General features: G+C 56.7%; 1 protein-coding gene across 4 annotated transcripts; it reads left to right on the top strand.

The window, feature by feature from the left end:
- Positions 1–5911: 5911 nt before the first annotated feature.
- On the top strand, positions 5912–19983 carry TNIP1 (TNFAIP3 interacting protein 1). 4 transcript variants are annotated; one of them, XM_068205946.1, is made up of 17 exons: positions 5912–6064; positions 11840–12010; positions 13012–13134; positions 13442–13524; positions 15479–15670; positions 15845–15939; positions 16018–16099; positions 16339–16428; positions 16674–16739; positions 16903–17038; positions 17123–17247; positions 17559–17675; positions 17984–18109; positions 18414–18494; positions 18605–18799; positions 19047–19137; positions 19494–19983. In XM_068205946.1, exons 2-17 carry the CDS (start codon positions 11878–11880, stop codon positions 19517–19519), a joined length of 1761 nt encoding a protein of 586 aa, XP_068062047.1. In that variant the 5' UTR covers positions 5912–6064; positions 11840–11877; the 3' UTR covers positions 19520–19983. The 4 variants fall into 4 exon arrangements, with proteins under 4 accessions (XP_068062047.1, XP_068062045.1, XP_068062048.1 ...); XM_068205944.1 differs by having other exon boundaries at positions 16336–16428; XM_068205947.1 differs by lacking the exon at positions 16339–16428.
- Positions 19984–20422: the final 439 nt, after the last annotated feature.

The raw sequence follows: 20422 nt of genomic DNA, 5'->3' as shown, positions 1-20422 counted from the left end.
CTGGAATTTCCAAAAGCGGGAAATTCCAGCACTTTCAATTGTTTCCAAGTCAGAACAAAAAGTTGTGAATACCCTAGTCTTCCTCAGAACAGCTGGGTGAGGAAAGATTCACCTTCAAAATATCAAAGCAGTGTTAGGAATAATAACACAATATTATTACAACACTTCAAAACCAGCTGAGGTCAAGAAGCAGCAACATGTAGAGACAAACCAGGGAAGCTGAAACAACTCAGCTGGGTATTATCCCACTAAAAATTCCCTTGATGCCTTCCTGTAAAACATCCCCTTGTAACAAAATAACCTTTCTTGGGGGAAAACAGTCTGGTTGAAGCTTTTTCACCCTCCCCATACTCCCCATAGAGATTTGGGTTCCTATGCCTAGCCCCTGTGTGTAAGTAGGATTGGGCATCCCTGTCCAAACAGTATCTGGGGGGCTCAACATACCCCACACCTGCCTACGGCTCACCTGCTTGGCCAGGAACCTGCTGCAAAGACTGAGCAGCTGCAGAAGTTGTTTTGAAGGGAGGATGTAACCCAAACCTTCATCTGCCCATCTCTTCCTGCAGCTCCACACTGCAGCTCTGAGTTTTGCAGCAGAGGCTTCTGGAGATGAGGGCAGCACAGAGACTGCAGGAAGCACAGCTGGCCACCTCCCTACAGCGGGGAACAGGGCTCAGGAGTGAGGAAGGCACAAGGAAGTTTTGAGGCTTGCGTGACAGCCCATCACCCCTGGGAGAGGAAGATTTGGGGCAGTGGAGCTCTGTTCCTCCAGAGCAGGGGGAAGCCCTTGCTCACATGTTAGTAAAGGGGCACAACACGTAAGCCATCATCTGCTTCATTCTTGGTGCCAACACAGACACTCGAGGGGTTTGTACAGGGGGGATGGTCCCTGGGCACAGGTGTAAACACTCCAGTGAATTTTCTGGCTGTACCACGATTGCTATATGCCAATGGCCAGGGCCATTCACCACCCACAGCCTGGATGTCTCGGAGTGGCAGGACCACAAGTCAGACCCTCAGAGCCAGTCCCCAGCCCAGCTCAGGTGTTGCCACCACCAGGAGGGCTGGCTGGCCAGAGAACACTGTTCCCAAGGCCAGGGATTTCCCTGGTGCCTGCTGCAGGCTTCTACAATGCAGACAAGATAACAGAGCCACACAATGTTTGGGCACAGGAAGGGAGAGTGAAATGGAGTTTCCTCCTTGAGCAACTCCCTCTTCTGGAAAAGTCCTGCAGACAAATATCCTCTGTCTTGCACCAGTGCTATAGTAATCCATCTCCTGCAGCAGCTGCCGTTTCAGCCGGAGTGGTATTTTAATTGCTGCAAGTACTCGGCACAGTCAGTACCCCATTTGAGCACAGGTTATTTCAGCACCTGCCCCATGCTGGGGTTGGGTCTGCCCTACAAAGAACCACAAACTGGCCTAACCTCAGCAGAGCTACCTATCCTAAGGCAATGCCAGGAGGGTGATGGAATCTTGGGAAGCACTAGCATGGCCTCTGGGACTCACTCATAAAGCAGCTTCATCCTTATCCCTGTAGCACCCCAGTCTCCAGAGAAAATTCACTTCATAGCACCACTGTCCATGAACACCTCTGCTCCCTGTGCTGGATTCAACCCACCCAATCCGAGAGCCATTAGTGACAAATCTCTTGCCTAACCTCTGCAATCAACAGGGATGTGAGCATTTCAAAGAAGGCTAGGAAAGAAAGGTGGGAAAATCAGCAAGGCTGTGAGCAGGTTAAGGGCTGGAGGCAGGTCCGTACAGGCCATCCATGCTTTTAGCTTTGAGGGGTACTGTAGGGAAGAGCCTGGGATTTACCCTTTACACATTGACCAGCAATGTCAGGGGCAAGGACTTGCTTCCAGGCAAAGCCAAGGCCAGATTTCACAGGTTGCAACATCCAGAAAACCCCACAAGCCCATGTTTGCTGCGCAGAGAGGGCCGAACCTCTGCTCTGAGTCAGCCACTGCAGATCCTCTTTGCTGCCAGCCCCTGGAGAGGAGGAGCTACAAAGGCAGATGGGATGCTGGCCTAAATCCCTAACACAATGTGAGCCACTTCCATCCCACCTGCCATCCTCTCCTTCCTGTGAAGGGAGAAACCCAGCCTTCAGCCTTGGGAGGTGGCAAGCTGGGGCTGGGGAAACAGCTGAGCTCTCCAGGAGCTATGTTCCCATATCTCTGGAGCAGCTCTACAGGACATGATGACTGCTGCTGAGCCCTGTTCTCAGGCATTGCCACTGGATGAGACAGCCTGGGGAGAGAGGAAGAGGGGAAAATCCCCTCTGTGTCTCTTGCTGGTTTTGTACAATGAGATTCCAAATGATTCAAAGCTTAAGGCATGCAAGGAAATCCTCTGAGCAATACCAGAGCTGGTTCCCACAGTTTTTGGCCCCACTGTGGGACTGCACCAGGTCCCACTACAACCCATCCTCTTCTGACTGTGGAGAAGGGAGAGGATGGCAGGAGGTGGTGATCTCCTGTGAAATGGTTGACATTGAGTCTGGCCTCACATGCCAGAGGCAAAGGAAGAAGTGAGCCCTCATTCAGTGAGAGGGTAAAGAAGCCCAGCATCCCTGGAAAGCCAGGGTGTGATCCAGCTCCTCATGAAGGCAGGGTACTGCAGAGGCTTGCTGGAGTAGGAATGTTCCCCAATACGTCCCTTCTTTCCTATCTCGATCCCTTCCACACTCCCTTCTACCCTCCCAGCAGCCAACTATCCCAGGCTCCCTCCCCTGCCTCTCCCTTGCCCTCCATCCCAGAGCCCTCCCATCCTGCCAGGTTAATTTGAGTTTCTGATTTGCATAAGCAGCAGATCACAATGTTCTGGAAATCCCCTCCTGCAGCCAGAGCTTCCTTCTCACTCTCACAGCGTCACTGTCAGCCTCCTGCTTCCTTTTGCTGCCGGAGCAGCGGGACGCATCCGACTGGCACTGCACAAACAGCAGCTCCCAGCTGCTGATGCCAAGAGGGATCCATTGGCAGCACCCTGCAGAGCTGAGCCCACGAGTGGCCCAGGAATGCTGTGCCAAACCAGCTGCATCCGCTGCCTGCTCTGCTCCTGCCTTGCTCCAGGGCCAGCTCCAGGCTCAGCCACCCATGACAGCCAGGTAGGTCCTGGCTGGCCCCATCGCCCCATCAGGGTTCAAGTGAGCCCTGTCTGCCCAGCAGCACAGAAAGCAGGGGGATTTTTTGGGCAATAAGAGCTGTTGGGCCAATGCCACTTTGAATTCACAACACTGGGCCCACCTCGCTCACTCCAGAGTTGGATCAACTTGAAGGAAGCCAGACCTGATCTGAGACAAGCAGGACCTGAGGACAGGGGAGTTCCACCACCCCCCATCCGCAGCCTGTGCTCCTTCGCAGCCCGTTTCCCACAGCACAGCAGCAATCAGGGCATGTTCACGTAAGTAAGCTGCAACTGAAGGTGCTGAACTCAACTCTCTGTGTCAAAAAAAATCCCTAGTGTGTCAACATGTCAGCTGTGAACACACCCTCACAGCCACACAGGCGTGCTCATAAACCCCAGCTGCCATCAGGGGAGTTTTCTCCCCTGGGAGCATGGCGGGACCAAAGGAATGAGGAAGGACCAGCAGGACCAAAGCCTTTCATTTTCATAGTGAAATTCATGCTGGTGTTTAGGCCAGCCTGAGCTGGCAATCTCAGGTAAAAACACAAAAGAGCAGCTGGCTAGAGAGGTAGAGAGGCACTGAGTGAGGGTGTGCCATCCACAGGTTCCCAGGTGCAGGCAGACCCCAGATCCACAGCTCCTCACCCTCCTGCCCAGCACTCACACTCCTGCCACCCAAGCCAGACGGACTAAAGCCGGGCCCTCTTCAGGCCTTGCAGTTCACACCTGGCAAGTGTAGACCAAACGCCCTGCCAGGTACAACTGTACCTGCTGGCAAGGAGCTGGGGAGCTGGAATCAGCCTCTATAAAATAGAAACATTTAAAACTTTGGTGTTTATTCCAGCACCAGCTGGCTCCAGCCTTGGTTCTGACCGCCAGCTCTCCTCGTGGATGGTTTCCGGGGATTCTCTGCAACCCAGGAAAACCATCACCTGTGCACCTCCATCACCAGACCCAGATCTTCCCTGCTCCCCCAGGAAGATGCATTCTGTTCTGACTCCAGATAGGGACAAGGATGAGGTGGAAATACACATGGAACAACAATGCCTCTTGCCAGATGCAACAGTTTCTCTGAGAAAAAGCGCATTTGCAATCCCAGTGAAGTTGCCCAGAAACCAGGCAAGGAAAATGATGTAACGAGGCTCTCCAGTTGTCCAAAAGTGAATCACAGCCTCTACGACAGCTCCCCCCCACCTTTTTGCTGACTAATACCTGACACGAAGGGCCCCTGGGAGGAAGAGCACAGGAGAGCCCTTTAAGTGGTGCCTGGCTCCCTATCAAAACCACACAGAGGCTGTCTGGGACCTCCATCATGGGGAATTCCCCTTCTCCATACCTAAAAGTAAGCTCAGCTGGGCCAGCCTTCCTGCATTTGGGGATTGCAGGCACAGAGCTCCTGCTCTGAAGGGCTCTCCCTCCGACCCAGCCTGGTGAGTAGCACGATGATTTCTTTGGTGCGAGAGTTCCCGCGATGGAGTGAGGGGAAGGCAGGCAGCTTTTGGGGTGCTGCAAAACCAAGCCACCCCTTTTGCTCCTAGAAGAAATAAGCAGGGTTTTGTTATTTCATGCAGGTTGAGGCACTAATTTATAAACAAGGTGTTTTCTTTTTTGGTGAGACTGCATTTAGCTTTGAAGACAGGTTTTCGGAGGGTTTACAGAACAGCACTGGGTCTTTCGTTGGGGTAAAACAAGACTTCCAGGGAACAAAGGGGAAGACGTTGGGCATGTGTGGGGTCCTGCTCTCTCATCCCCAGCTCAGACTTCAGACGCGAGCACAAAGAGCACGTCAGGGTCCCTCCAGGACTGAGCTCCCGTAACCCAGCCAGGCTGCCAGGGTGACGTTCTGCTGCCAGTGAAGGGCAGTCAGCAAAAGGAATTTCTGGGGTTTTAATTTTTACGACCCAAAACATCCAAGTCCCAAGAAGTGGTGGAGCTGTGTGAATACAGCTGAGTAAGAAGCCAGGACTGGGGCAGCTGGAAACAGCTCAATCTCCAGTGAAGGACCTTGATGAACCCAGCACCAGGTCACCTAGGGAGGACACGCCTGGAGTACAGGCAAAGAGCAGCACAGCTGCCTACAGCGGGATTTCTTCACTCCTGGTTCGTTGCTTTTATTTACACATATATTTAATAAAAGCCCACCACCTTCTCCTTGTGGCAAAACCATCAGAAGAAAGAAAATCAGGTAGCTGTTAAGCTGCGTCCTGAAGAGCAGAGTGAACCAAGATATGCCCTGGGCTTGGTGCCCCTCTGGCTGGTTTCGGTGCTTCACCACGGCACAATTCCAGCAGCAGCACGGAGCAAACGGATCCTTGGAACGCATGCTCCGGTTAGAGGATGAATTTCCCTCATTTAACATTAACTCGGAGGCTCGGTGGGGAATTCTCTGTGCCTCAGAGGAACGTCAGCCTCGGCCAGCCGGCAGCAGCACCCTCCACCTTCCCGGGGCCGAGGCGAGCAGAGCGCTTCAGCACAGCCTCCCCTCAGCCACTGAGGGGGCACACGCGGAGCCCCCTCGGCCCCGCCATTTTGTGTCTGCACAAGCCAGGGGAGCCGCTGCAGGGCTCGGCCTCGCCGCTGCCCTACGAGAGCAACCTGCCGCAGGAAGAAGGCGCAGGCCGGCTGATGCCGCCCCTCAAAGCCCCACTAAGCCGGGCGGGACCCCCGTGCAGCCCCAGGGAACCCAAAGGACACTGAGACGACGGCTCCGCCATGACGGGCACCTTCCCCACCCACTCCCCGCCCTCCCCTTTATAGCCCCCGCCGCGCGCCGATTGGCCGCGCCGCCTGTCCGTCAGGCTGGGAATTTCCCGGGGGCGGAACCAGCCCCGGTGCTGGTGGCGGAGCGGAGGGACCCGGACCGAGACCCCCGACCCCGATCCCGACCCCGACCGCGATCCGGGCGGCGGCCCCGCCGTGGCGCGCACGGCAGGTGAGCTCGGAGCGCTGTCGGGCCCTGCCGCCCTCGCGGACAGGAGCCCTGCCCGGAGCACTGGGGTCTTACCGGGCACCGGGGTCGCGCCGCCCCAGCGAAGGGGCCCGGCCCGGAGGGAACTGCCGGGATCGGGGCTGCGCGTTGCTCGTATCTGGCCGGTTTTCGAGCCGCTCGGGTGGTCGGGGTGAGACCCTGGACGGGGCCGGGGCCGCGCCGTCCCCCGGGGATTTTTCCCGGAGCCGCCCGGTGTCGCGGGCTGTCGCGGCAATCGTGCCGTGCCTCAGTTTCCCCTCTCCTGGCCAAGGCGGGGGCTGCCGCCGCCGCCCGCGGGGGTCGGGCGGGGTGTCTGTGTTGCCGGCGGTGCCCGGGGCAGAGGAGGAGGCTCGGCGGGGTGCGGGTGGGGGTCCCCCAGCCCCCCGAGCGGTGCTGATGCCCCGGGGCGGCCCCGCTCCTCCCTCGCCCCGCCTTGCACAACCCCGGCGTTTCCCCGGGCCCACGCATCTGCCTCCCGACTGCCCCCGGTTTGCGATCCCCCCGGGCAGGGCCGATTCGTGGGCCCCTTTCGGGGAGGCTGCGGCGGCCATGGCCTCAAGGACCCTCCTGTCCGTGCTGTTTTCTTTTCCCTTTGACTTTTTCCCTCTGGTCCAACCGTGTGTGTCCGCATCGGATATTGATCCAGAGGTTCGAACAGCTGGAGTAGGGATGGCAGCATCCTCCTCTTTTGGGAGGGAGGCACAGCTTGTCTCCCCCTTTCCACCCCCTCAATTCCATTCTGCTCCCTCAGTTCCATCCAAGACCCTCACGCAGGGCAGAGAGAAAAAAAACAGAAAAGATGCTGCCTGCCACAGCTGCTTTTGGGTGAGAGGAGCTCCAGATGGGACTCATGGGGGTCTGCAGCCTCTCAGAGATCTGGCTATCCTGTTCCTGTGTCCCTGGCACACAGGTTGCCCCCTGTATCAAGAAGTCAAATGCAGCCTTTTCCCATCAGCTGGTTATTCCCATCACTTGGGTGGGTTATTCCCATCTGGGGGAATGGGAGCTGTTCTGCTGCCACAAGCTCTTTTGGAGTGCACATTTTATGGAGAGCGCTGTCAGCTGAAGCATTCCGCAGACTGGACTTTGGGCACTGGGGTGAATTCTGGAGACAGCAAGGCTCCAACCAGGCACGATCTTGAGAGCTGTTTCTGTGGTGAGGTGAAGTAAGCAAGAAGAAAACAGGAGAGGCTTTTTGCTGCCTTTGGCATCGTTCCTGGTTCTGCAAGAAATCTCACAACGCCCTTTCAGCCCGACCTATGCCAGGCAGACCTATTTAGCACAGGGCCGTGGGTTGTTGCTTGCCAGCAGCTGGTACAAAACTCTCGTGGGTGGAGGAAACCAAACCATCTACTCTTGAGGCATTGCAGATTTTGTTTTAAAGCAGCAGTTCTTACACTTTGGGTGGCACTTCGCTGGTGTAGCTTTGTGGTGTCACTATCTGCTATCACTTGTCGGCTTGGTTGCTGCTGGCTGAAGCACACCAAGCTGGACAGGAGTAGCTTGGAAGCAAGGAGAAGGCTACAAGGAAAGGGGTGGCTGTGCCTTGTTCTGCTTTGGAGTGCTGTGACGAGCAGCCATGATGCTGCTGAGCTCTGCAGGGAGAAGTGGAGCAGGAAGGATGAGCCAGATGTCTTTGCAGCAGAAGACAGAGTCTTGCATAAATCCTCCCCACCCCGTGCTGCCAGGAGAGCACCACCACCATGCCTGGCTGCATGTCCTGCCTGCACTGAAGCTTGAGCTCATCCTGAGGAGCTCTGCAGCTGTGTGTGGTTAGCTGTGTTTGTAAACCTGGCAGACCCAGGGAAACGCTTTATTTTCTTTGTGAGCAGCCTCATGAGAAGCAGGTTGTTTCATGAAGCCTCTTTGGAAGGTGGGTTTTTGAGGCAAGAGTGGGATTTCTGGCTGGGGGACGTCTTTAATACCTGCTGTACTTTGGGTAGGGCTCTTGCCTTTCCCGCCCTCTCTTTGTGGCTAAACTGGCTGGAAAGGAACACACTGCAGGGGGAGGTTCCGACCTTTCCCTTTGAGACCTGAGCCTTGCAATGCCTGCTTTCTTCTCCTCTTATTACTCCCAGACCAGTGAACTGCAGTGCCCAAAAAGTCTCATTTTTATTGCTGCCTCCTAAACTCTACTTTTGCTTTCCTGCAAATGAGACCAGTCCAGCAGCCCAGGAAAGGTTTTCCCTTGTCTGGGAAGCTGCTGGTGCCATGTGTAGAAGAAAACCAGTCTGGGGGCTACAGTGTTTTCCAGTAAAGTGATGAAACAAACAAACAAAATCATTCCATGGTGTCTGAGTGGCTTTTGCTTTCCCTCTGAGGAGGCATGCCGGGGACCCAGCAGCCCCAGTCATGGGAAAATTATGCTGGCAGCCTGCAGGGATTTGCTTTCACCTCCTGTGATCCTGGTGCGGAGGAGGCTTCCTGTGAATGTTGTGCAGTGGAGTAAGGAAAAACCCCCTTCTCCTTAGGGGGTTCCCATCACAGGATGGGAATTGAAGGGCTGCCAAGCCTGCAGCTCAGGGAGGCTGCTCTCCACCCTGGGGTCACTGCCCAAAGCAAACCCCCAGCAGTGCCAGCCCCCTCCTGCACAGGCTTCACAACTTGCACAGTCTTGGTATCTTCAGTGTTCAGTAATTTTAAAGTAGGAATCACATCTTTCTGCCACTTCTGCATGTCTGGTACAGTGATAGCTGTGGCAGTGGTGCATGTTCTGGGTGACAGCCGTGACAGCTCCATCTCACTCCCAAGCCACAGCACAGCTATTTAAACACCACTCTGCTTTCATCTTTGCCCAGGAGTCTCCCGTGCCCACTCACACTCTCATTGTCTACTTTTGCTGAGTTGCCATGAAAATTTGCTACCTAAAGGTCTTGGTGTCCTGCATGGAACCAGCAACACCCACAGGTGCCTGTCTAGCAGTTTCTGACGACAGCTGGGCATGGAGCCAGTGAGCTGCAGCCGAGCAGCCACGGTCTAAGCCTGGCCCTCAAGCCTCAGGGCTGTGAAATATTGTCAGATCACCTTAGGAACTGTTGACTGGCAAAGAGGGAAGTGTTTTCTGGTGGTTTGGTGGTTTCTGCTGGAGTTTGTGGTAGTCATGTTTTCTTTGCGTATCTAACCACCGTTAGGTGCTGGTGTATGTCCCTCTCTCCTCCACTTGTGTTTTTATTGAAATGAGTTTTTTTACTGTAAATCTCACCTGTCAGAACTCTTAAAGAAAAAAAAAAAAACAAAAACAAAAACACAACAAACCAAGACTGGGATCAGTGACTTGGTCTTTGGTCCCCAGGGTGACCTCTCTGTTTCAGCGTCTCCTTGCAGAAATTGGACTGTGCCTCCAGGAAATCCCACCCTGTCCCCGGTGGTGGCCTGGAATGCTGTGGAAACCCCTCCCTCTTGCAGGCTATTGTTTGCTGGTGAATTTGTGGCTGGTCTGTGCTTCTGTCAGCTGGAGATACTCCAGTTCCTCCCCCCAGCTGTTGTTTGAAAACAGCTCCTGTGGTCCCTTTGCTACAATCTCCCTGGCAGGGTACAGACCTTGAGTAAAAAAGTTCTTGATAGAATCTTGAGAATAGGGAGTATCAGAGGCTTGCAGTGGCTCCATCCAGCTGGGAGAATATGGGATCACTGTGAGTGAGCTCTGCTGTTTGACAGGGTGGTCAGTGCAGTTGGACTCTGAGGGATTCCTGCAGGGGTGCACAGGGGACAGGTACCTCCCCATGTGCTATGGGACAAGGCAGAAAACCTCTAGGTTTGGGGTCTGGCATTAACAGAATGAGGACTGGTATTTCATGCTGCTTCCAAGCCACGTGGGGAGATGGTACCGCATGAGAGGGCAGCTCTTCCCCCTTCTTCCTCCTCTTCCTACCTTCCCTGACACACACGTGGGCTCATCTTAGTGCAGGATGCAGATGCCCCACAAGATGGTCACTGCAGGGTGGGTTTGGTACCCAGCTCCTCCCAGAGCCCCAGGTCTGGAGCAGCATGTGACTGGACAGCAGTGAGAAGCAGGCTCAGGTCCCCAGCCAGCCTGTGACACCATCCCCATGCTCTGCCATGCTGGCCAGGCAGGTACCGTGGCCACGGGTGATGGCATTTCCCAGCCACGAGGGTCCCACTGGACTACGTGCTGGGCTCATCCAACCTGGCCTTGATTACTTCTAGGGATGGGGCATCCACAGCTGCTCTGGGCAGCCTGTTCTGGTGCCTCACCCCCTCACAGGACAGAATCTCTCCCTAATACCTAATCCAAACCTGCCCGCTGTTTAAGGCTGTGACAGTGCTGCCATCGCTGGGACCCACAGCTCGCAAATGGCTCTGGTTCTTCCACAGCTTCCTGTCAGCTGCTCTGGGCTCCAGGAATAGCCTCTCCTCAGCTCCCCCCACACCACCACAGCTGGGCAGCTCCCAGTGGCACTTCCAGCGGCTTGGGATGGGGTCACTGGCTCCCCATAAAGGGGACATAGGCAATGGAGGGCTTGCAGCCCCCACGGAGCAGGAGGATGATGAGAGGCACCAATGCATCTCCCAGAAGCAGAGTGCTGCTGAGGCCAGACCTAATTCCCTGTCACTGAGGCTGGCATTAATTGCTGTTCCTGTTGTGGATGCTGCCAGGTGACAGTTGTCATCTGGAAAGTCCCTGCCGCTCCCTGGCAGGCAGGTCATTCAAACTGGAGATCAGCCTGGATCACTCATGGCATGAGCATTAGTCTGAGGTTGAGACAGTTTCGGGTACAGACTACCCCCTTCCCCTTTCTGAATGCCTCTTCTCAGCCCTCTCCTGCTCACCAGCTGTCTTGGCTGAGAGAAGAGCACTTTGGGGTGTTCCTTTTGTGCCCCCAGGCAGCATCCCAGCTTCAGCTGGCACCGGGACCTTCTCAGCTGCTGCTCTGCTCCATGTCCTAACAAGCTGGCATCAGGAGGGATCGTTCTGATAAGTTGTGCTGTGATTCACAGCTGCTGCTTTATCCCCCCAGGAGATGGGTGAGACCTGGAGCCAGGATCCTGCCCAGCTGTCCCCAGGCCAGACTTCAGCAAGGGGGAGGCCTTAGGCCACCCACAAGTGCAAGGGATTGGAAAAGCAGTTAGCATAGTGCTTGTGGGTGTTTTGTCTCCTTGGGCTTTGCTCCCAGCATGTGCCCGGATGTTTCCTGTGCCCAATGCAGGAAGCCAGTTTTTCTGGCTGAGCAGGAGGACAGAGCGGGTCCCTGCCTGGCTCCTCGGGGTCATCCCCCAATACTGCCCAAACTTCCCCTCAGCTGCTTGTTAAGGCTTTTGGAGTTGCAGACACTGCCCCTCCCCAGACAGCCCCTGACAAGCCTTTATGCAACCCAGAAATACCACGTGTTGAGCAGGATGCCCTGGTGACAGTGCCCAGATTTGCTCTGGTGTGGATGAATGCTCCTGAGCTGCGTCTCCATCTCTTCTGGCATGCATCAGCCAGGGGTTGTAGCCTTCTCTGTGACACCAGTGCCCTGCATGGGTGAGAGCCAGCCCCAAGTGAGGCTGCTGGTGATGCCTGCTCGTGTGACAGTTCTCATGGCCGTGAGTCACCCCCACACGTTCTCCCCAAGCAGGGCTGGAGAGGGAAGTGCCTTCACCTGGGTCACTTGTTGGCTGGCTGGCAAGCAGTGAGGCACCAGCACAGCACCCTAGACCCCCATATGGTTGGGACCAGGGGACTGCGGCACCATCTGGAGCTAGAGAAAGGTGTCACCGTGCTCCATTGCCTTGCAGGGATGCCTGGCTGGGAGGTAGGCGACTGAACAGCAGGCATGGAAGGGAGAGGACCCTATCATATCTATGACCCTGGTGGGGGCTCAGAGGAGAATGGATCCACGGCCTTGGAGCGGCTGGTGGAGGAGAACGCCCGGCTGAAGGAGAAGATGCAAGGGATCAAGTCTATCGGTAACTGCTGCGTGCCAGGGGGATGAGATTTGCCTTTGGGGTAGCCCAGCCTTTGCCCACAAAGCCAGGGGTTGCTTGCTTGGTTGAGGAAGGGTGCTGGTAGAAGCTGGGGGTCTTGGCACTGGGGCAGCAGCAAAGCTCTCCCTGCCCTGGAGGGTCGAGCAGGATGTCTGAGCTTTTTCACGTGGTGATGCAGAGGGAACAAGAATTTTGCTGAACTTTTGGAGTGTTTCGTGTCGGAATAAATGGCTGGAAAGACAAGTGCTGAAGCAAGGACTGTTCCTTGGAGTTCATGGGTGCTGGGTTCAGTTCTGCTTTTGATGAAAATCCCCACCTCATGCAAGTGCTTTTGGGCCAGGGACTTTTCCCAGGTGTTTCTCAAGGAATGTGATGTTGAGTGCTCCCTGCAGCAGCAGGAACATGCCAGTGTTGAAATGTTCCAGCTGAGTTGTGCCACCCTCTGTCTTCTCCTTGTCAGCCTTCCCCCGCTCCCACCCCCAGTTTTGCTTTCTGTCTCATGAGCCAGCTTCCTCCTTTGAGTCCTGCTTCTGCAGCCGAATTTCCACCTGCCTCGTGATTCCCGTTGTGTCACCATGCTCTTACCTGGGACAGGGACTCACTGGTGTGACAGCAGCCCCCCTTCATTGGGGGAGGATTGCATTGTTCATGGCAGACCCCAAAGAGGGGAGGTTGGACCTGTAAGTCCACCACCAAGGCTTAAATTTGTCTCTTCTTGGAAGCAGAGGAGACCTCTGAGAGCCACAGTGGTGCCTTCTGCCTCCTATAACCAGTCCTCTGTGTGTCAGCATGAGGATCTCTGAAACCAGTGAGCCGCTGATCCAGCTTTGCCATTGGATTTATCCCAGAATAGTTGATTCCAGATGAAGAAGGACTATTCTGGGTACTGCTTCCAGATGGGGTTTTTGGTGCTGGTGGATGGGGCTACTGCAGGACAGGCCCTGGGGGAAGGAGGCTGAGCATCCTTCTGTTGTCCACAACAGGAGAGCTTCTGGAGGAGTCCCAGGTTGAGGCATCCAAGCTGCGACAGAAGGCAGAGGACCTTGTGAAGGACAATAAAATGCTGATTGGATCATCTTCCTTGGAGGACTTGGTGGAAACTGGAGGTAGGAGATGTGAGGCTCATGGGGGAGGAATAACCTGATGGCTCGGAATCCTGAGCTTGGGGGAAGGGAAAGGCTGTGCAAGAGACTTTAATGAAGGTCCCCTGCAGCCATGTAATCTCTGCAGTGTATCAAACCATTGCCATCCTCCCTTCTAAAAGGAGGTTTCTATCCCATCCCCATAGGTGGGGTAGAAATAATCCATCGGTGCCTGACCTTGCAGGGGTCGGCTGTCTGCACCCCTGTGCTGGGTGGAGAGAGGCCCTGCTCTCCAAAAGGCTCATGGCTGCATCCTCTCCCCTCTCCGCAGCCGTCGGCCCTGATCCCAGCTTTGCACGGGCAGCCCCGGGCAGTGCCCAGCCGGACGTGGAAGCACGGAAATCACCTCCCAGTGTGAGTCTGCTCAGTGTGGAAGCTGGTGCTGGCATGGCTGGAGAGGGAGGCACTGTCCATCTAATTAAAGCAAAAGGAGGAAGCCTTTAGCCTCTAGAAACAGGGATGAACCTGAAAGGAGGGGTCAGCTCCCCTGCTGTACTCCTGGTGGTCCCTCTCTTTGTGTATGGGCATCTTGGGCTGCCATTCCCTGGGGAGCTCTGATCTGGCTGCCTCCCCTTGCAGGGATTCTCCTCAGAGTTTGAGATTGTTGCCATCCAAGCGCAGGGGTTTCCCCAGGAGGGCAGGAGAGTGGTGAGTGGCCCTGTTGCCTGCAGGATTTGGTGTTGGCAGGTGGGGAGTTGGGCCAGTGTCAGGGGTTTGGGGGTGTGCAGGGCTTCAGCTCTGTGCCCAGGAAGGCACCAGCAGGGCTGGCTGACCCATGTCAAGGAAGCCCTTGGGCAAAGCACAGAGGAGGGATAAACTGGGCAAGAGTCCTCCCTCAAACACAACTGGCCTGGCTGGGCCTGGGTGAGGGGCCAGTGAAGCAGCCCCAGCCAGATGGGGACGCCAATGTCTGCAGATGCCACACGACAGTGACAGGCAGAGCTGTGACAACCCAGGTAGCTGTCAGTGATGCTCTGATGTTCAGCTGGTGCCCACACTGGGTGGGAGGACCAGGCCTCCAAGCCCTGTAATTGCTGACAGGGTCTGCCCTAGCCAAAGCACCTCTGTATGCCTCATTTGCTGCCGCCTAAATGCCCTCCTGACTATCATTGCCCCATCTTGTCCTGCTCTGTTTTTTTGTGTGCTGGAATGAAGGGGAGAAAGGATGGGGAGCCCAAGGGGAATGAACATCAGCTGGCACCAGTAAGAGGACATGCTCTCATTGCACATCCTGTTCTCATTGCCCAGAGAGACTCTTGGAGGGGTTGAGTCTTACTGGACACTCCTGGAGTGCAGCTATGAGGTGATGGAGAACAGAATGGGATCTGCTTGGCCACCAGCTGCTGGTGCCTGAGCCGAGTCCAAGTCATGTGCCGGATTCTCCCGGCTTGGGTGCTCACTGCCTCCCTTGCCAGCAGACATGAGTGGGAGGAGCTGGCTGTGCTGTGCCCCGCACACGCCCTCCCACAGCAGATTTGGGGCTGTAAACTCTGGGGTCAGGGTGCTGGGGACACACTGGGCTGGCCTGTGGTGCAATCTGGGGCATTCCCACAGGCAGCAGGTGAGTCAGCGGGGCTGGGAGTGGAGCAGGCATAGGTGTGCCAGCACATCCCCGTGCCAGCGGCACCTCCTAGGCTATGGAGGAGTTAACCAACCACACCAGAGGAGCATAAACCTCCTGGGGACACTCCCCATGGGCAGGGTACACCCTGACACTGGTGGGTGTGCCCTGACCTGGGCTTTCCCAGCTGCTGTTTAAATCTGGTGCATCACCCACTTGGCTGTCACCTGCCAAAGGGCTCGGGTTCCTGGTGCCTGGCGTGCCAAAGCAGCAGGGAGCACAGAAGTAGGACAGGTGGAAGGAGAACATGGGAATTGGGGTAAGACCACCACCCCTTCCAGCACAGAGCAGGATGTACGTAGAGAGGACAGTTGCAGGAGCTGGGATTTTTAGTCTTGGTGCAGAGGGGAAGAGCTCAGGGGAGACGGGTGGAGATGCCTCCATTGCTGTCAGCAGTTTGAGAGTGTGTTCTGCTCAGACTGCCAAGGGACACAGGGAATCCATGAGCTGCTGCCATGTCCTCCTCCACCCAGGGACTCGGTGTGCCATATCCAGCAGCTGGGAATCAGACCTTTACAAAGCTGACACAGTTTTTCAGCATACTGAGAGGTGCTGCAGAGTGTCTTGGTGCTGGCCCAGCTCCCCACCACAGCCCTGGATGGGACATGAAGTTCATCTGCCCTAAGAGGAACTTTACAATGCTCCTTTAACTGGTCTGACCACACCTGATCCCCTCCCCATTCCCAGGACTTGGAACAGCCACCAAATGAGGATGCCAACCTGCTGCCCCAGCTGCAGCAGCTGGAGAACACGCTGAGCGGCTGTGCCAAGGAGGCCAGCAAGGACCAGGTCTTTGTGCGCATGGGCTACATGGCCTCCGAGCTCAAGCGCTTGGCCTCCAAGGTGCACAAGAATGAGCAGAGAACATCGTTCCTGCAGGTGAGTGAGGGCTGGTCTGGCACTTCATGGAGATTTTCCCCCTTGTGTTTTTTCTCTCCAAACCCCTCATGCCTACCCTGAGGTGGACACCCATTTCCTTAGCGTGGCTTGGTGGGAGGTGTGGGTGGCCCAGGGCTGGCCATGGTCCTCATACTGCCAGTGTTCACCCTCCAGACGTTGTGTGAGACGCTGCACAGTGAGAACAAGGAGCTGCGCACCAAGCTGGAGCATGACCTGGAGCAGAGAAACCAGGCTCTGGAGAAGCTCAGGTGAGGATGGGCTATGTGGATGGAGACAGGGCTGCCCTGGAAGCCTCTTCCTGCTGACCCATCTCTTCCTGCCCACAGGTGTGAGAACCAGGAGCTCCGGAGGATGGTGACGCTGAGCAGCCAGGACAGTGGGAAGAGGGAAGCTGCTGAGCAGCAGCAGGTGAGGAGGCAGCATCTCCTTGGAGAGGGCTGGGAAGGAGGCAGGGAGCCCGCTGTCACATCAGCAAAGATGGCCTCATTTTAATCAAGCCCCCAGTTTGTCCCAGTATGACCAGCAGGACTTCTCAGGGTCTCAAGGGGATGGGGGAGGCAGTGGGAGGGGAACTGGCTCGAGTTTAGCCGGCCTTGGGCACAGCCTCCACAAAAGCCCTGAGGGTCCCCCCCGTGCGCGTCCAGCAGAGCGGGGCCATGGTGGAGAAGGCGCCGGGCAGAGAAGAGCTGGAGGCCAAGGAAAAGAAGGTGAAGATCCTGGAGCACCAGCGCAGGGAGGTGAGGACCAGGCTGGGAGGGAGGCACCACTAAGGAGGCGGGGAGTGGGCAGAGTGGGCACAGGGCTGGGATGGCACCGAGAGACTGGAGCAGGGCTTCAGAACTGCAGGGAAGCACTGCTGGAGCTGGGATCTCCATCCAGCTGGTCTCCAAAGTGCTTTCATGACAGGAGTCTGCTGGGGACCACCACAGCTGGTTTGTAGCAGGATTTGGGCTCCTGTTCAGCCATCCCTCTCTCCCTGCAGCTGCTGGAGGTGAATAAACAGTGGGATCAGCATTTCCGCTCCATGAAGCAGAAGTACGAGCAGAAGGTAGGGCTGGGTGCTCAGGGCTGGGTGCTTGGGGGCACATTCCTGCTGGGTGCTGGCTGTGGGGACTCAGAGGAAACGCTGTAGGGAGGTCTAGGGGCTGCCCGTGCCTCCTTTCCCCCACTGTGGGTCCTTCCAGGCTAACGTCCCCACTCCCTCCTGGCAGGTCACAGACCTACACCAGGAGCTGGCTGAGGCCCGCAGAGCAGTGACCGAGCTGGAGTCGGAGCGGGAGCAAAAGCAACGGGATTTTGACCGCAAGCTGCTCCTGGCCAAGTCCCGGATCGAAACAGAGGAGGCAAGTCCCTTGGGAAGGGTGACAGGGAGCTGCCAGCCCTGTTGCCCTTCCCTGGCTGATCTCCCCCCACCCTGGGTCCTGCAGGCAGAGAAGGAGAGGCTGGCCATGGAGGTGAGGGACCTGCAGCAGAGGATGCGGTTCCTGCAGGAGCAGCTGGCTCCGGTCACCAGGCAGCGGGAATACCAGGAAAAGGAGATCCAGAGGCTGAACAAGGTGGGGGCCAGGGCACAACCCCTCACTGCAAAATGTCTTTAATGTTCTCCAGTCTCTTCACCTCTCTCAAATCCAAAACTGACACTGATAGCCCACTCTTGCTCAGGCAGAGACTTGTGTCAGGCCCACCACTTGTATGAGTCCCACCACGTCCCTCTGGCTCCAAGGAAGGGGGGCTCAAGGAGGGTCTGTTGTCCCTCTTGCCCATGCTGTTACACCCACTTCCCATGCTGGGCACATGCCCGGGGTCCTCCAGTGACATCTTGGGCACTGAACTTGCTCTGACCCTGCTCCCTCCTCTTCCTCTCTAGGCACTAGAAGAGGCCCTGAACGTCCAAGCCTCTCCACCACCCATCTTTGCCATGGAGCCAGCAGGGAAGCTGCCACAGCAGGAGCTGCTGACCCAGAATGAGCTACTCAAGCAGCAGGTAGGGCAGGACACGGAGCCACTGGGGATGGGCAAGGAAATACATGTGCTCAATTTCCACAGCAAAGAGCCCTGTGTGCCAGCAGCAGATGGGCAGGTGTCAGGGCTGGGGTGCTGGGGGTGGGGGACCCAGCTCAGCATCCTCCAGGTATTCATCTGGAAGGACCACAGCCATGGGCCATGGAGCCAGCCCAAGTGCCTGGGGCTTGGCATGACTGGTGGAGTCCAGGATGGCAGCGCAGTGATGTGCTTGCTTAGGGGAGGTGTCTGCCCTCAGCCAGGTGCACCCACATTGTTCCTTCCTGCCAGGTGAAAATTTTTGAGGAAGACTTCCAGCGGGAACGGAGTGACAGGGAGAGGATGAATGAGGAGAAGGAAGAGCTGAAGCAGCAGCTGGAAAAGCTGCAGAAGCAGTTGGTCCTCTCCAGCAACCAGGTGAGCAGCACTGGGTGCTACTAGCAGCACTCTGGGAGCCCCATGTCAACCCCATGTGTCTCGGAAATGCTTGCCCCCAGTGTCACAGTCCCTGTACATAACTAAGAGTAGGGGCTGAAGGAGAACAGGAAGCCCACAGGGGTGTTTTTTCTGCTGCTTGTCACTGCCAGAGAATCTCCTTTCATTCTGCACCTCTCCTGGGGGTCTGATGGAGGGAGACTGGCGCAGACATTCCCTCAGCAACCCTAACTCATGAAGATGGGGGGTGGCAGGGTGGGCTCTGTACTAACCCCTCTTCCTCCAGCTGCGAGCCTCCAAAGACGACTGCCAGAGGGAGAAGGAGGAGAAGGAGAAGCTGAAGAAGCTGCTGAAACAGCACAAACAGGTAGGGATGGGAGGAAACCCTCCTTGGGCAGAGGGGCTGGGGGTTGCAGGCAATGGGTGGCGGTGGACTGCCCTTGGGATCTCCCCAGCATCTGTCCTGGTTCCTTGCAGGCTTCTGGAGAGAGGCTGCACGCCGAGCCAGGGCCGGGGCCGCTGGGCCCAGCCTGCCCCATGTACCAGTACCAGTACAGTCCCCCCATGGCTCACCCCGTGTACCACGGCTACGAGGAGTGGCAGCAGATCCGATACCCGCCAGCCATGCCAGCCGAGCACACACAAGGACAGAACTTCCACCATTTCCCCCCGGTGAGACTCCACCTGTGCCAGCAGGAGGGGGAGCAGAGGGTGACATGTGGGTGGGTCTGGGGCTCCCTGCCCTCCAGGGCCACTGAGTCCCAGAGCAGAGAGCTGAGCAGGGTCCTGGTGGCATGTGACTGCTCAGCCCCTTTCCTCCCGCTCCTTCTCCTCTTCACATAATGTCAGTCAATCAGAGTGCAGCCTCATGCTTCACATGCCAGGTAATTCCCTGTCTCTGTTCCATCTCCTCCCACAGCCTGAGTACCCCTGGCGCCCGCCCTGTGCTATGGCTCGCAGCCAGAATGCCCAACCAGTGGCCGGGGTGAAACCAGTCCCCAAGGACTTAGGTAAGGCTCAGACCCTCCCTGACAGGGGTGCCCGTCCCTCACCCTGAGACTTTTGGGCACTTGGCTAAACACATGGGGGAGGGATGGGGGCACAACTTTCCAGGCAGTGGCCATTTTCCCTTAGCCCCCACCTCTCATCAGCTGAGGGGATGGCGTTGCCATGGGGTTGGTCCCTGCTGCATCCCTGCCAGCATGCCCATGGCACCTAAAGTCAGGATGAGCCCAAACAGCTCATGGAGTTATGGCAGTTGGTGCTCAGGGATACCAACCATGCCATGGCTGGCTTCCCTCCTGTGGGGCTTGTGTGAGAAGGAAGAACTGTGCTTACCCTGTGCCACCCTTCTCTTGTGTCTCAGAACAGGCAGGTCCCGGATTGCCCTAACGCCAAGGACCGGCCACGCTCCGACACCAGTGGAAGAGGAGTAGGGTGTGTGTGTGTGCCCGTGTGTGTGTGTCCAGGAGCTTCCTCCGGCCACCAATGCCTGTGCAAGGACATGTGCTGCACGTGGAGGGCTCAGCAGCGCCTTCCCCCAAGGATATCATGAAGGAGGGACTAAGGTGCCATCGTGGTGACAGCCAGCATGGGGTCAGTCCCCTGCAGCCATCCCCTTCCCCACGAGGAGCCAGGCCTGGCCTGGCAGCGCTGTAGACCCGAGCCAGGTCTTCAGGGAAGAGGAGCCAGTGTTTCCCAGGAGCTGCCCCAGTGCAGAGCCCCTGGAGGAGTGGATAACAGTGGGGACTCTCCCGGTGGTGGGAGACCCCACACTCACAGGCAGGTGCTGGCCGCAGCTGTGGCCCAGCCTGAGGGTGATTGGTGTCTTCGTATTTATTTAAGGACTGAAGTGTAGCTGAGTCTCTCTGGTTTTGTCCGGAAAGCTGCTTCCTGTGGGGCAGCCTCTGCGTGGGGAGGGGGAGAGGAAGGGATACCTGGGCTGTTGGTCCCCATGTGCTCGGAGACAGACTGAGTGCAAGGGGACCCCAGCCCTTGCTTGGGCACCCCAGGATCTGCTGCCCCAAGTGCATGCCCCCACCTCCCTCTGTGTGCTGAGCTCAGCCCCTCACCCTCGCCTCTTCTGCCCCCCACCTCTGCCAGGGCAGGGAAGCCCCTGCTGCTCCCTCTGCCTTTCCATGCAGCAGTGGCCTTAGGGACAGTCTTTGACATTGCACACAGCAAATCTTGCTCCACGAAATAGGTCTGGAGGGGAAAAAACAAACACAGCCCAGTTTCTCTAAGTACGGCTGTCACAGGTGTGACAGCTGGAGGTACAGGATTCCAGTATGCTTC

This window comes from Anomalospiza imberbis, chromosome 15 (genome assembly GCF_031753505.1).
Source record: "Anomalospiza imberbis isolate Cuckoo-Finch-1a 21T00152 chromosome 15, ASM3175350v1, whole genome shotgun sequence".
In the NCBI taxonomy this organism is placed as follows: Eukaryota; Metazoa; Chordata; class Aves; order Passeriformes; family Viduidae; genus Anomalospiza; species Anomalospiza imberbis.
The sequence above is the reverse complement of the archived record's forward strand: the minus strand, read 5'-3'. Positions and strand labels throughout refer to the sequence as shown.

Excerpts from the sequence above, each read along its gene's own strand:
- TNIP1 (XM_068205944.1), top strand. The coding sequence starts at position 11,878 with ATGGAAGGGAGAGGACCCTATCATATCTATGACCCTGGTGGGGGCTCA. Across the intron at positions 12,011-13,011 it reads GCAAGGGATCAAGTCTATCG|GAGAGCTTCTGGAGGAGTCC; the intron begins GTAACTGCTGCG and ends TGTCCACAACAG. Across the intron at positions 13,525-15,478 it reads CACGGAAATCACCTCCCAGT|GACTTGGAACAGCCACCAAA; the intron begins GTGAGTCTGCTC and ends CCCCATTCCCAG.